The 12,897-nt window shown below is 39.1% G+C and overlaps 1 protein-coding gene across 3 annotated transcripts; it reads right to left on the reverse strand.

The window, feature by feature from the left end:
- Positions 1-7,326: 7,326 nt before the first annotated feature.
- Positions 7,327-12,769, reverse strand: tmem68 (transmembrane protein 68). Of its 3 annotated transcripts, XM_027142902.2 has the most exons (8): positions 12,679-12,697; positions 12,550-12,591; positions 11,505-11,912; positions 11,240-11,407; positions 10,777-10,970; positions 10,624-10,684; positions 10,398-10,537; positions 7,327-9,127 (listed from the first exon to the last, which is right to left on the reverse strand). In XM_027142902.2, exons 3-8 carry the CDS (start codon positions 11,830-11,832, stop codon positions 9,023-9,025), a joined length of 996 nt encoding a protein of 331 aa, XP_026998703.1. In that variant the 5' UTR covers positions 11,833-11,912; positions 12,550-12,591; positions 12,679-12,697; the 3' UTR covers positions 7,327-9,022. The 3 variants fall into 3 exon arrangements, with proteins under 3 accessions (XP_026998703.1, XP_026998704.1, XP_047662697.1); XM_027142903.2 differs by lacking the exon at positions 12,550-12,591 and having other exon boundaries at positions 12,679-12,769; XM_047806741.1 differs by having other exon boundaries at positions 12,550-12,686.
- Positions 12,770-12,897: the final 128 nt, after the last annotated feature.

Consider the following 12,897-nt stretch of genomic DNA (forward strand, 5'->3'; position numbering starts at 1 on the left):
TACACTTTTAGAGTAATTAAAGATTTCATGAGGTTTTTTTTGAAAGAATTAATCCCCAGACATTAAGTAGCACAACTTCATGCACAGAAGATCCAAAATGGCGAAGGTATTCATTTTCTCACTATAAATTAATAACTGACTAAAAATAATCCCATAGAAGAAGCAGTACAAAATCACATGATCTAGCTAATGTATAGGCTAACAATTAGCTCAAATCAGGTATGTTTGAAGCAGAAAACTCTGGAAACTCAAGTATAGACTATCTTTGTCTACTTATTGTTGGCTAGCTTGATCTGAAACTGAAACTGCTCCAGCATTGATGCTTTCTCATCATCAAAGCCAAACATTTCTCATTCAGATCTATTTTTAAGTGCACCAACCTTCCCAAGTCAAACTATTATAGCTCGATCGTGTCTTATATCGTAATCTGGAAGCTTAACATCGGTAACATGCGTAGTGCGCACACTGAAATCGATTTACTTTTGTTTTGAACCACACAATGTTTCACTGTAGGCCATTAATCATGTGAAGCTGACTCCGACAGCAGATTTAATCCGACCTACAATTTAAGTTATTTTAAATTAGAATTCCAGTCACGTGTTTCAATGCGATGAAACGAGCTTTCAATCCAAATCCCTTTAAATCCACTAATATAAAAAAACATGTGATTAAAACATTTGATTAAAAATGTTTCATCAAACAATGGCATGAACATTGTACAAATATTTAAAGATACATGCTGAAGCCCATGTCCTTTAGTCAGACTCTTTTTTGTTTTGTTTTTGTTTTTGCTTTTTTATTTATTTATTTATTTATTTATTTATTTATTTATTCATTGCAGTCAGCATTTTCTGTGGGTTTTTTTTTTGTTACATTATTTTCTTTACCCTGACAGAACATTGAGAAAAACTTTGAGTAAGACCTTCAAAAATCTCCCTTAGTGGGACACCAGGAGATTTACGAGCATTAGAACGTGGAAATTTTTACCTACTCAAGCAGAAACATGCCGAAACCTTTCCCAATGATTCCTGAATCTGATTTTGGATGTAACTTTATGCACTGAAATATCTGTGTGTGTTTCAAAAGCAGCCTAATCATGAAACGCTTCCCACGTTTGTTTGTTCAGCCAGTGTGTCAACGTTAGATTCGATCTGTTTTCTCAGCATTGTTCGTTGTTAATGTTCATGTTGACATGGAGGTTGTGCAACTGCTCGACCGAGAGAAGCTCGCTGACCTGTTCCTCTCACCACTGGTGTTCACTGTTTGCTTTTGAATGTCATCCATCATGTCTTTGTAAACAAATCTCTGCTCTTCCATTAATACCCTTCATTAATACGATGCAGTCAAAATTCTGGATACTCGCTTTCAATCATTCCTAATCATGGAACCAGGCTGGAATTCTGGACAGTCGAAATTATTCCATAACTCAACATACGCTTATTCTTCAAACTCGTACCTAATGTCCTTCCATTTGCACTCCATTCAGTTTAGTTTTATTTCTGCATCTGTGGCCTTTGGTTGTTATATATGAAACGTGAGAATGTAGAAATATTGGCTTTTCATTCTGGATTGGTTTCGTGTTGGATTGGATTTCACATATTGATCTTTGAGCCTCTGGTGAATTTTATACTCAGAACACGTGTGATGTATTCAAAGCCTCAAAGCTTCTTCATAACTTAACAAGAGCAGAGTGAGTTGTTGTAAAGATAGCTGGATCAGGTAGCACTTGATAGTAGGAGCTCTGATATTGATATTGTATCACAGATTGGATCACAGTCTTAACATTAAACTACATGAGCCAAAAGATAAGTTCCAGAGTAATGGTGTCTGGTTGCATATGGCCAATCAAGAAAGGACTACTACAGGAACTAATGGCACAGGGAGTTCCTCATCCACAGAAAAGCACCAACTGAAACGGTCACTGCTTCATTTAGTGGAAAAGTTCCTGAAAAGGTTGTAGCAGTGATTAGATTCAATACTTTAAGGAATTAATGGTCCACTGTGGAGATATCTTCATCAAACGATCCACATCAACTCAAAAACGAAAAAGGAGGAGGAAAGTGAAAGACAGGAATGGTGCTGACAAAGGAGGTATAAATAAACAGGTCAGCAGGACATGACGAGCCACGTTGGTAATAACAGGCGGCAGGATCAGTGGTTAGGATGAAGCTGGAACAAACCTAGAAGGTAGATCTTTATCTGTTTGTGGTAGATGTGGTAGCTCAGTGGTTAAGGTGTTGGGCTACTGATCGGAAGGTCATGGGTTCGAAACCCAGGTCCACCAAGCTGCCACTGCTGGGCCCCTGAGCAAGGCCCTTAACCCTCAGTTGCTCAGTTGTAAGTCATTCTGGATAAGGGTGTCTGCTAAATGCCGTAAATGTTTTGACTGAAGCGAGAACATCAAGCTTATCTGAGCACACTTGTCCGCATGCACAAATAACTTCCCTTGGAACTTCTCAGACATTTTCTGAAGATTGCCTCAGTTACTGATGAACCACTGGTCATCAGTTTAGCGGTTAGCTGGTTTAGTGCTTGTTAGTCATCCCACAGTGGTCCGGGCAGGAAACAGGAAGTACGCTCTTTAAAAAGTGACACCTTAGAGGCTCTATGGATGGTTGGCACATGAAGCATTTGAAAGGTTTCTACATGAAGCTCTTTTTCATTACCTTGTTATAGGTTTCCACTTAGAACCTTCTAGGGTTTCTCTCAAAGAACATCGAAACAGGTTACTAGATGGAACCTTAGTGATTAAGGTTCTGGAAAAGTACTGCTTCGGGACTGTATTAGTATTAACCTTGGATCGTAATTTAATAAGCTAACGAATTACAAACACTTAAAGTGATTCTAAAAGGTTTCTTTAAGTGATGGTTCTCAGCTTCCTTCGGAAAGGTTGAAGAACCCCTTTTTTTCTAAGAGTGTAGTTATTAAATGTGTAAGTATGTGGTACCAAATTATTGGTAATTATTTTCTTTTTTAATACCTAGAACCTGTTAGACCTTTAAAATGTCTTTGTACTTGCTAGACCCATGGTAGACCCTTGGTAAATAAAAGGGTCTTCTAAGTTAAAAGGGGTTTATCGGATAATTAATGGTTCTTGATATCCTTTTCAGGACCCGTCCTTGTAGGGAGGTGCTAGAGTAAACATTTTTCTTTGTAAGAGCTTATATATACATATATATATTATATATCATAAAATTTCTAAGTAGTTAACTAGCAGGATGTGTGAAGTCATTGCACCCTTCCTATAGTATTGTTGTGTTCAGGTTTATTTTATAATATAAGCATAAACTACCATTTCTATCTCTCTGGAAAGACTATAAATGGTAATAACCTACCTCAAGATGGTGTAATAAACAGAGCGCCTTCATCTTAAGGTCTTCTTCTTCATGGTTCTCTGGTAGACCCTGGAAGGCTGAATCAATGAGGGTGGATCTCAAACCCTGACTGGATTCTGCTGCCAGATGAAATGGTGATGTAGCCAGGTGGGGGTTCTGCTGTTTATACCCAACTCATTAGAAACTCCGAGCTCAAAACCGGGACTTCAGATATTTTAAACGCAAAGTAGGACTGTCAGGGAGATCTCTTGTTCGTTCGGTTCATTCATTCATTCATTCATTGCTGCTTCTATCACTTTTATTTGCCTTAAATAAACTTTTAGTGGCATGTTTTATAACATCCCTTCATATTTCCCGTGCCGGTGGTGGGGCGAAGTCTTTTTTTTATTCATTTTAGTCGAGTTACTGTGCTTCTACAGCAGGGGGGATTTTACACATGACAACAACTGAGCTGATTTTGCAGCCTAACAATCAAAAGACATCATGATAATAAGGATGATGATGCTAATGATGATGATGATGATGACTGTTACAGTTTGGAAGTGTTGAAAAAGTGGTTCAGAAAGTGTGAATTTTTTTTTTCACTCTTTAATATGACTCAAAGATTCGATTCAAAGATTCGTTCTATTTTCTAACACATCCACAGCCGTCCCTCGCCCTTAGATCGTTAGACTTAGATGATTAGATTAAATAAAATACCATAAGGGGGAAAAAATATATAAAGTTTTGGTCTAATTAGTGGTTATCACCAGAGCACTTGGAAATTAGTACAAGCACAGTAGTTTGATGAACTTTGGCTAGACGTGTTGGAGTTCATACAGTGTACAGATGTTCTCAGAAGCTCGCCGGCAGCCGCGACCCGCAGGCGGCTGTTCAACTGTAAATAAATGTATGCAAATGTACATGTTTAAACGAACATTCCTTTTTTGAGTCCTGACCGTAAAAGGGTGTATGTTGACTAGAAAGCGACGATGAAACGCCAAGAAAATGGCTGTTCCATATGACGTAATACAGATTCAAATCTAAACTAGTGTGGTGTACTTGACGTATTAAATGGGAAAAAAATTGCAAAAAAGATAAAAACCTGTTCATTATTGGTCTAAGTTGCATTGTGTGATGAAAGTGCTTAAAATGCATCGACTCTGTTACCTGATTTTATTGTATATTGAAGAGTAAGACAAAAAGAGCATTACATTTTTGTATATATTGGATTTTTGTAAATTTTTATTTGATTCTAATGCAACACAAAGTACCAAATTCATTTAATAAAGTACACTGTGGTCATTTTACCCGTCTCCCTTGCCAAGTTCTTTTGGTGAAAAGCTGAAAATTTAGAGATGGTAAGACATATTAACCTTTAGCCCTGACCTGCTCAGATCTGTGCATGAATTTTGGATCCTGTTTCATTTGTAATTCATACTCAATAGAAATGAACCAAAAAATTGTGATCGCTCTTTAAATGCCAATACAAAAAAATCAAGACATGCATCATTACAAAGGTCAAGGTTCTACAGAAACATTTCTTTGACCAACTCACCGTCACGGCATTGCCTGAAACAGCTTTGAAGGATTTTGGGTTTTAAACTCCACCCACTTCGCTTCTAGATTCTCCAGATCCCTATTTAAAAAAAATGTTTCAGAAGAATTTTTTTAATGCTAATAATTCATTCATTCATTAATTCATTCATTCATTCATTCATTCATTCATTCATCTTCAACCACTTATCCGAACTACCTCGGGTCACGGGGAGCCTGTGTCCATCTCAGGCGTCATCGGGCATCGAGGCAGGATACACCCTGGACAGAGTGCCAACCCATCGCAGGGCACACACACACTCTCATTCACACACACACACACACACACACACACACACTACGGACAATTTTCCAGAGATGCCAATCAACCTACCATGCATGTCTTTGGACCGGGGGAGGAAACCGGAGTACCCAGAGGAAACCCCCGAGGCACGGGGAGAACATGCAAACTCCACACACACAAGGCGGAGGCGGGAATCGAACCCCCAACCCTGGAGGTGTGAGGTGAACGAAACTAATAATTAAATTGAGAAAAATAACAAACAACCAAAAAAACAAGTATTACAATAACTGTCCCTTAAAAGTCTTTCTGTAGAGCTTAAGTTTGTAACGTACACATATTTAATTAAACGCAGCCTCGTTTGCATACATTTTCTGACAAGAGATTCATTCTATTGTGTGTTTTTTTTAACGATCCTGTTCACCTGTAGTCTAAGTGTGAATGAGGTGGACATTAAGCCCAGGATGGGTTTCTTTCCTCTAAAAACTGGAGCATGCACTAAAAAAAAATCCAGTTAAAGCTCGTGCTACATTTTGAAAAGTCTGGAGGCGATCAGTAATCAACTGCTTCGAATGTTTTTACTCCGTAATTGGTACATGCTGCTCTCATCAGCTCAACCAAGCAGCGGGTTAGAAAACACTCAGTACTTAGACACATTTGCTAAATATAAGTTTGTTCCACACATTTGCATGGTGAATAGAACAATGGCTTCTTGAATGGGTTTTAAAGGTTTATTGGATAATTAAGGCTCGTAAAATGGAATCATATGATACAGAAACGTAGCAGTTCTAAGAAAGGTTTCATAGCGGAACCTCTTTAAGAACCTACAAATCCTTAATTATTAAATAAAGAACTGCTGAAGAAGGTTCTGGGTTCTAAGAAGAAAGTTTGGACTTTGTACATCTTTGTACTTACACAGTTCATTGAAAATAAAAGTTCTTTGACAGTAATTTTGAGTTCTTAGCTTCTAAAGAAACGTCCTTTCTGATGTTTTTGAACCCTTAATCGTCATAGATATCCTTAAAAATATTTCCTTGAAAATGTTCTAGGTTATTAAGAAGAAACATATTACCACTAGGGGGGCACGGTGGCTTATTGTTTAGCACATTTGCCTCACACCTCCAGGGTTGGGGGTTCGATTCCCGCCTCCGCCTTGTGTGTGTGGAGTTTGCATGTTCTCCCCGTGCCTCGGGGGTTTCCTCCAGGTACTACAGGTTTCCTCCCCCGGTCCAAAGACATGCATGGTAGGTTGATTGGCATCTCTGGAAAAATTGTCCGTAGTGTGTGAGTGTGTGTCCTGTGATGGGTTGGCACTCCGTCCAGGGTGTATCCTGCCTTGATGCCCGATGACACCTGAGATAGGCACAGGCTCCCCGTGACCCGAGAAGTTCGGATAAGCGGTAGAAACTGAATAAATGAATGATATTACCACTACACGTTTAAAAAAGCTCTTAAATGTTCTTTGTCAGGAGGTGTGGTTCCCTGAAGAAACTTGGTACGTTTCCATTGATTAAAGGCTCTTTGTGTTCTTTGCATCACTGTGAAGCCCCTTTTTGGTTCTTTTTAAGACTGGACTGTATTATGTAGCAAATGTTAAAAGAAAGGGCTCTTTAATGGTTATTAAATGATAATTAAAGGGTTCTTCGCTAACAACAACAAAAAACATCGGGAAACTAATAAAAATAAGCATGAAGAAAGAAGAACCACAGAACCAACCAAGATCCCTTAAGGATAACAATTAACCCATAGCTAGAATGAACAGAACTCCTGTTTTCTCTAAAAACATTCTTAAAACACACCAGGATATAGGATATATTATTTATTTATTTATTTTTTCTGGTGTTATTTACATTACATCTCCATATACATGGTTATATCATAGATTTATCCTTCAACGTTGCTGGTTTTTAGTCTCAAATGATCCAGACTGAGGCTTTAAAGGGCCCATTTCTCAATATTAAAACTGAAAACAAAACAAAACAACTTCACTGTAAGTTTTTTGAGAAAAAGAAAAAAAAAAAAAAAACACTGACAAGTTTTTAGCTGAAACTCCCAGATCGGCCCTGCAGGCTCTCGCTAATCAGCTGCTTTAAAAGCTCCTTAACTGGTAAAGCTGATCTGCAGTCTACTCATGAAGAACAACGAGCGATTGAACAAGCAACAAGCGAGCCAGACTTTATTGAAAAATAAGTTTTATTTTTTAGGTTTAGATTCACAGCGACTGCAACACTGATCTGTACAGGGCCATTCACTGCTCTGTGTTCATGTTCAAACTCCTCAATCTGTTAAAGTAACATTAAGCTCTGTGTGTGTGTGTGTGTGTGTGTGTGTGTGTGTGTGTGTGTGTGTGTATGTGTGTGTTAGCAAGGTTAGAACAATGAGCTCATCAGTGTGATGCACGACAGGCTAAGAACATTACAGACAGATGGAAGCTTCCAGAATAAAAAGGCGGTAAAACATTTGTACAGACTGCGATGCTTTATAAATCATTTACATACTGTATGAATATGAGGTTGCCTGTTTATCAGATCCACACTGACACGCAGAAGATCAATCAGTAATTGGTTATGAAGGTGATTCATTTTCTACTTTAATTAATGTGCTTGTTAACAACCTAATAGGTCACGGTTTCTATGGTAACTTGCAATATGGACTTGTATCGCAGATTCTGTATCAACACTGATATTTTTTTGGTGAAGTTATGATTGTTAAGTACGATATCAATGACTAAAAGCGACTTCTTTCTCGGCAAGATGAAGCGTAACTATATCCGGTCTAGTGGAAAATTGTTATCGTTTATGAACCGTGGTGTAAGAGCAATAAAACACCTTGAGCGGTTATTAGAAAGTAACAAACTTCAGGGTGGTTGATTATTTTCCTGTAACTGCATGAGCTGACTGTTGTGTAAAAATGTAAAAATATAAAATGGTCAGCAATAAGGGGATCTAGAGGGTAGAACAATCTGTTCATAATGACAATTTGGTCCGAGTATTTTTTCCTATGAAGAAAATCGTCACAAACACAATTTAAGCACCTTTTAGAAGTCTGATACAATAAAGTCGGCTTTATAAAACCGACAATCGTGAGGCTTAATAGTTGTGCTTGTAGTCAAGTGATCAGATTCCAGGAATGTTGTGATTTTCCTCATTAATGCAAGAACTCAGGTTGTATCATCATCATCATCATCATTATTCATTATTCAGTACATCCAGAAGCAAAATCTAGAACAATCTAAAAGATTTTTAACCAAACGTCTATGAACCACCACCTTTTCATTTGAATACATCCCATTCCTTCACCATAACCGATAATCAGTATCTTTCATTTAAAAAAAACATTTTCTGTTGTCAGTCATTCAATCAGTCAGTCAAGCATTAAATCCTTTTTATATACGCAATAAATACATTTTAAAACCGCACCAGCTCTAAAAGCTATTTCATGTTTTCTGACATCAAGTAACCAAAAGGCCTCGTTTGTTTTGGCAGTGGTCCTTCAAAAACGATCGAAGTGTGCAAATAAGTCACGGATGAAAAAAACAAAAAAAAAAAACACACACGCAAGAAATACACGATGCACGGACTCCCGATTCACGTGCACACGAGACACGATACACACTATTATTATTATAATATATTTTTTCGGTGACATTCGCCGACATCGACGTGTCTGTGCCACATATCAGTAACGTCACAATATCACACAAATAGCTAATAAATTAATTTGGTAACACTTTTAACTCTTCCAGTCCTGTGTTAATTAATGCTGGGAATAAACCTGGAAGTGTTTTGGGTTTTAGCCTGAGAACAAACTGTGCTGTTCTTCTTCAAGCGTGCTGCACAATCGGTGGAGGAGCGCCCGAAAGAAGTGAGTGTTATTCGTCTTTGTGCTGCATGTGGAATCGCTCCAGGAGCGCTCGCAGGATGCTGCCGGGTACCTTTTGGTGTCGGTCGATAAGCGCTTGAACTGCTGCCTGTACCTGAAGAAAGGCTCAGATTAGAGAAATGCTTGTAATCAGATGAATATTTTATGATGATAATGTTGCTTACTGAGCCACTGTAAGACTTTCTTCCCACAATATGACCGACTGTATACTGAGGCACAACTGAGGGCTTCTACCATCCATCATATTAATGATCTTAGATAGTAGCTTTAGATAGTTGGATGGATGGATGGATGAATGGAATGTGTGGTTAGAAAGATGGATGGATTGATTTGTCAATCCTGAATGGATAGAAGAATGTGCGGTTGGCTGATTGGATGTATGGATAGATGGATTAATGAATGGATGGCAGGTCAATGTGTATAGATAGAGAGCTAGGTAGACGGAGGGTTGGATGGTTGGGTTAAATGGATGGATTGTTGGATGATGGGTTGGACAGAGGCATAGCTGACTGATCCTTGCTAATAGTGTAGTTGGTTGAATGGATAAAGGGTTCGATGGATGGGCAGACAAATGGATAAGTGAATGAAGGTTTGGTTGGAGAGATGGATTAATTTGTTGATTGTAAGTGGACAAATGAACCTGTGGTTGGCTTGTTAGATGTATGGATGGATGGATGGACAGAGTGAGTGAGCCTTAATGGTCAGAAGAATGTGTGGTTGGATGTATTGAATGTATTGGATGGATGGATGGATGGATGCATGGATGGATGGATGGTAGGTCAATGTGAACAGATATAGAAATATGTAGATGGAGGATAGTTGGATGATGGGTTAGACAGAGGGTTGGCTGATCGATCCCAGGTAATGATATGGATGGATGTCTAGATAAGCAGATGTTTGGTTGGATAGATTGAGGGATGGTCAAACATACTGACAAATGTTCTGGTTGGATGGATGGATGGATGGATGAGGAGATGTTTGGTTGTAGAGATGGATGGTTAGATGAATAGGCTGAGAAGTGCTGGATGGATGGATGAATGGATGGATGAATGGTAAGTAGGATGCTGGGTGAATGAAGGGATGGTTGGTGAGATTAATGAATGGTAGAACTGTAGGTTGAGGGGATGGATAAGGGAATGAACAAATACAAATGGATGGATGGACAGATAGACAGATAATAGCTTGGAGATTTGAATGGATAGGTTTCGGGTTAATTAACTGGATATTTAATGATGGATGGATAGAGAGATGTATGGCAGGTTGGACACATGAAGGAGTAAATGGATGGATAGATGGGTGGGTGGGTGGGTGGTTTAATGGGTCTCTGTATATGCCTGTGTGTAGCTATGGCTCTGATGCTGTACCTTTTCTGCCAACTCGGCGGCTGTGAGTTTGGGATCGTAGGGAATGGGGTCGCCAAGGTAAGTGCGGAATTTGACAGGGAATCCTCCGTAGACAGGCACGAACGGGAAACGAAACCTCTCGTAAATCCATCTGAAAAATCCTGAAGAAGAAATGCTTGTGTTTAAACAGGATGCTAAACGCTTTCCACGTGGTGGGTTTATAGAACAACTTTTAGGAAAGACTTACTCAAATTTCCCAGCGAGCGGAATCCCTCCCGGACATTCTGGGTAAACATGGGAATGACTGGCTGAGGAGAGGAGAGAGAAGAGAACCAGAAGAACTTCAGTAGGTCAGTAAAATGAATTTAGACATTTCCACAGCGTGTTTAAAATAACGTACCACTTTAGAATCAATGGCCACTTGTGCAAAGCCCTTGCGTTTGCCCCACAGCAGCGGGTACGTCTCGTCGCTGAACAGAGCCTCCCGTACGCCTCCCGGAGAGATTCCCAGCAGGTGACCGCTACGCAGAGCCTTCACACACTCCTCCTGCGGCCCATGGATCACACTAAACACCTCCAACAGCAGCTTGAACCCTGAGAGTAAGAAAAAAGCGAGTCATAATCATGTATATAATAAAGTACTGGGAGATCATCCTAACTGTGTTTATTAGCTGTTAGAAAAGTTCTTCACTAGGACTGACAGGAAAGTCAAGTCTCCTTCATTATGGCTGTCAGAGGCCATGCCTTTTTTTTTCTAGATTTTGACAGATGTCAGATAAAGTTTCATAAAATAAGTCAAAATTAATTAAATGATACTTATTGAAGCATATAAAGGTTTCACCACTGCCCGCTCGTGTGTTTACCTGGAATCTTGAACAGGAAGTGATCAGCTACCGAGTGACACGAGCGGCCTTTCTGAATGATCACTCTCGCCAGGAAGTAGTAGTAGTCGATAGGAATAGCTCCGTGATAGTAGACGATGAGGGCAGGGCCTTCTTCTGGAATCTTCTCTAAACCACAGATTTCATAACCTGTTACAAACAAAGATGATAATAATGTCGTCAGTGTTTCCTGATGTACAACCCCGACCCATCCCTTGCTGTTACCCATTGGTGCAGTACACCGTACCGTGCCAAATGGCACCATGGCCATCCCACAGTGTGGCCAGTGTCTTCCTGGCACCATCCCACAAGTTATAAGAGTAGGCCTCTCTCAGCTGGTTCTTGCGCTTGTAGACATGCAGGAAGAGGATGGACAGGTAGAGCAGGATGACAATGATGAAGGGCAGGATGAAGACGATGACCAGGGGTGTGAATACCCATAGCAGGTACTCCAAGATGCTGAAGTAGTCCTTAAGATTCCCCCAAGCCAACCAGTCCCCAAAAGCCATGAGGAGACACGTGAAGACACCCGCAGTTTCATCCCCAGACCAGCACGACTCATCCGTTTCAGACATACTGCTGCTGCTGCTTCAGTCCGTCCCTCTGCCAGCAGACGGCCAGCTTGGACTCAAGCTCCTCGCTCCAACACACACACCTGAGGGAGAAAGGAGAAATAAATACATTACAGTGCAGTGTTCATACACAAACTAAGCACATGAGACTGCATAGAAACAATAAGTGACCAAAATATCGTCGAAAAAAGAAAATGGTCTAAAAAAAAATTGGTCATATATGAAAATGATTGGTCTAAAAAATAATAACAAATAAAAAAACATCAGGAATAATAGATATAATAAATCATGGGGAGAATTTTTTATTCATTCATTCATTTATTTATTTATTTTAAATAACTGAATTATGTAAACATTTTCCAGGAAGAATAACTGAATTCATCTTCAGGATCTACAAAAATAGAAATATAACTATTAAAAAAATCCATCTAAATGATACAACATACAAATAAAACAAGAACACTTAGGATTCATCATTAAACGTCTATCTTTTTGACACCGAAAGATCCTAAAATCGACACTGACATGCAAATACATTAGTATTTAATCTATCTGTTTTTTAACTGATATAAAAGCAACCACATGTTGTGTGTAACACTAATAAACAAACGCTGCTGTCATTATAACTCTAATAAACAGTCGCGACGAGCTCCATAAACACAAACTACATCAGTAAACACACACAAACACGTTAAAATGAAATAATCACTAAATACTTACTCTTTTTTTACAACATGACCTCAACCTGCTTCTTCTATTCATCTAATTAATACACAAGAACGTTCATAAAAATAAAATAACTGTCTATTTTTGTTGTTGTTACTCTATTTTCCTTCCGGGTTTACTTACCCGGGTTTCTTTACAAGTGACACGATCCGGAACACCCCCATTACCACCACCATCAAGTTCCACAGCCTGTCCAAACTGTCTCTTCAAAATAAAAGTCATCGTCCGCTTTCATAACACTAAAAACTAGTTAAACATTATTATTTCATTCTAGCGCACTTTTTTGTTTTGACGGTATTTGGTGTAAGTGACGTACAAAATAATTATTTCTGGTGATTTAAA

This window comes from Tachysurus fulvidraco, chromosome 22 (assembly GCF_022655615.1).
Source record: "Tachysurus fulvidraco isolate hzauxx_2018 chromosome 22, HZAU_PFXX_2.0, whole genome shotgun sequence".
Lineage (NCBI taxonomy): Eukaryota > Metazoa > Chordata > Actinopteri > Siluriformes > Bagridae > Tachysurus > Tachysurus fulvidraco.

Bases quoted from the DNA above. Each gene is read 5' to 3' on its own strand.
- tmem68 (XM_027142903.2), bottom strand. From the start codon at position 11,832: ATGTCTGAAACGGATGAGTCGTGCTGGTCTGGGGATGAAACTGCGGGT. The intron at 10,685-10,776 runs GTACGTTATTTT...TCCTCTCCTCAG, and splicing joins TGGCCATTGATTCTAAAGTG to CCAGTCATTCCCATGTTTAC. The intron at 9,128-10,397 runs GTACAGCATCAG...GCCTTTCTTCAG, and splicing joins CCGCCGAGTTGGCAGAAAAG to GTACAGGCAGCAGTTCAAGC.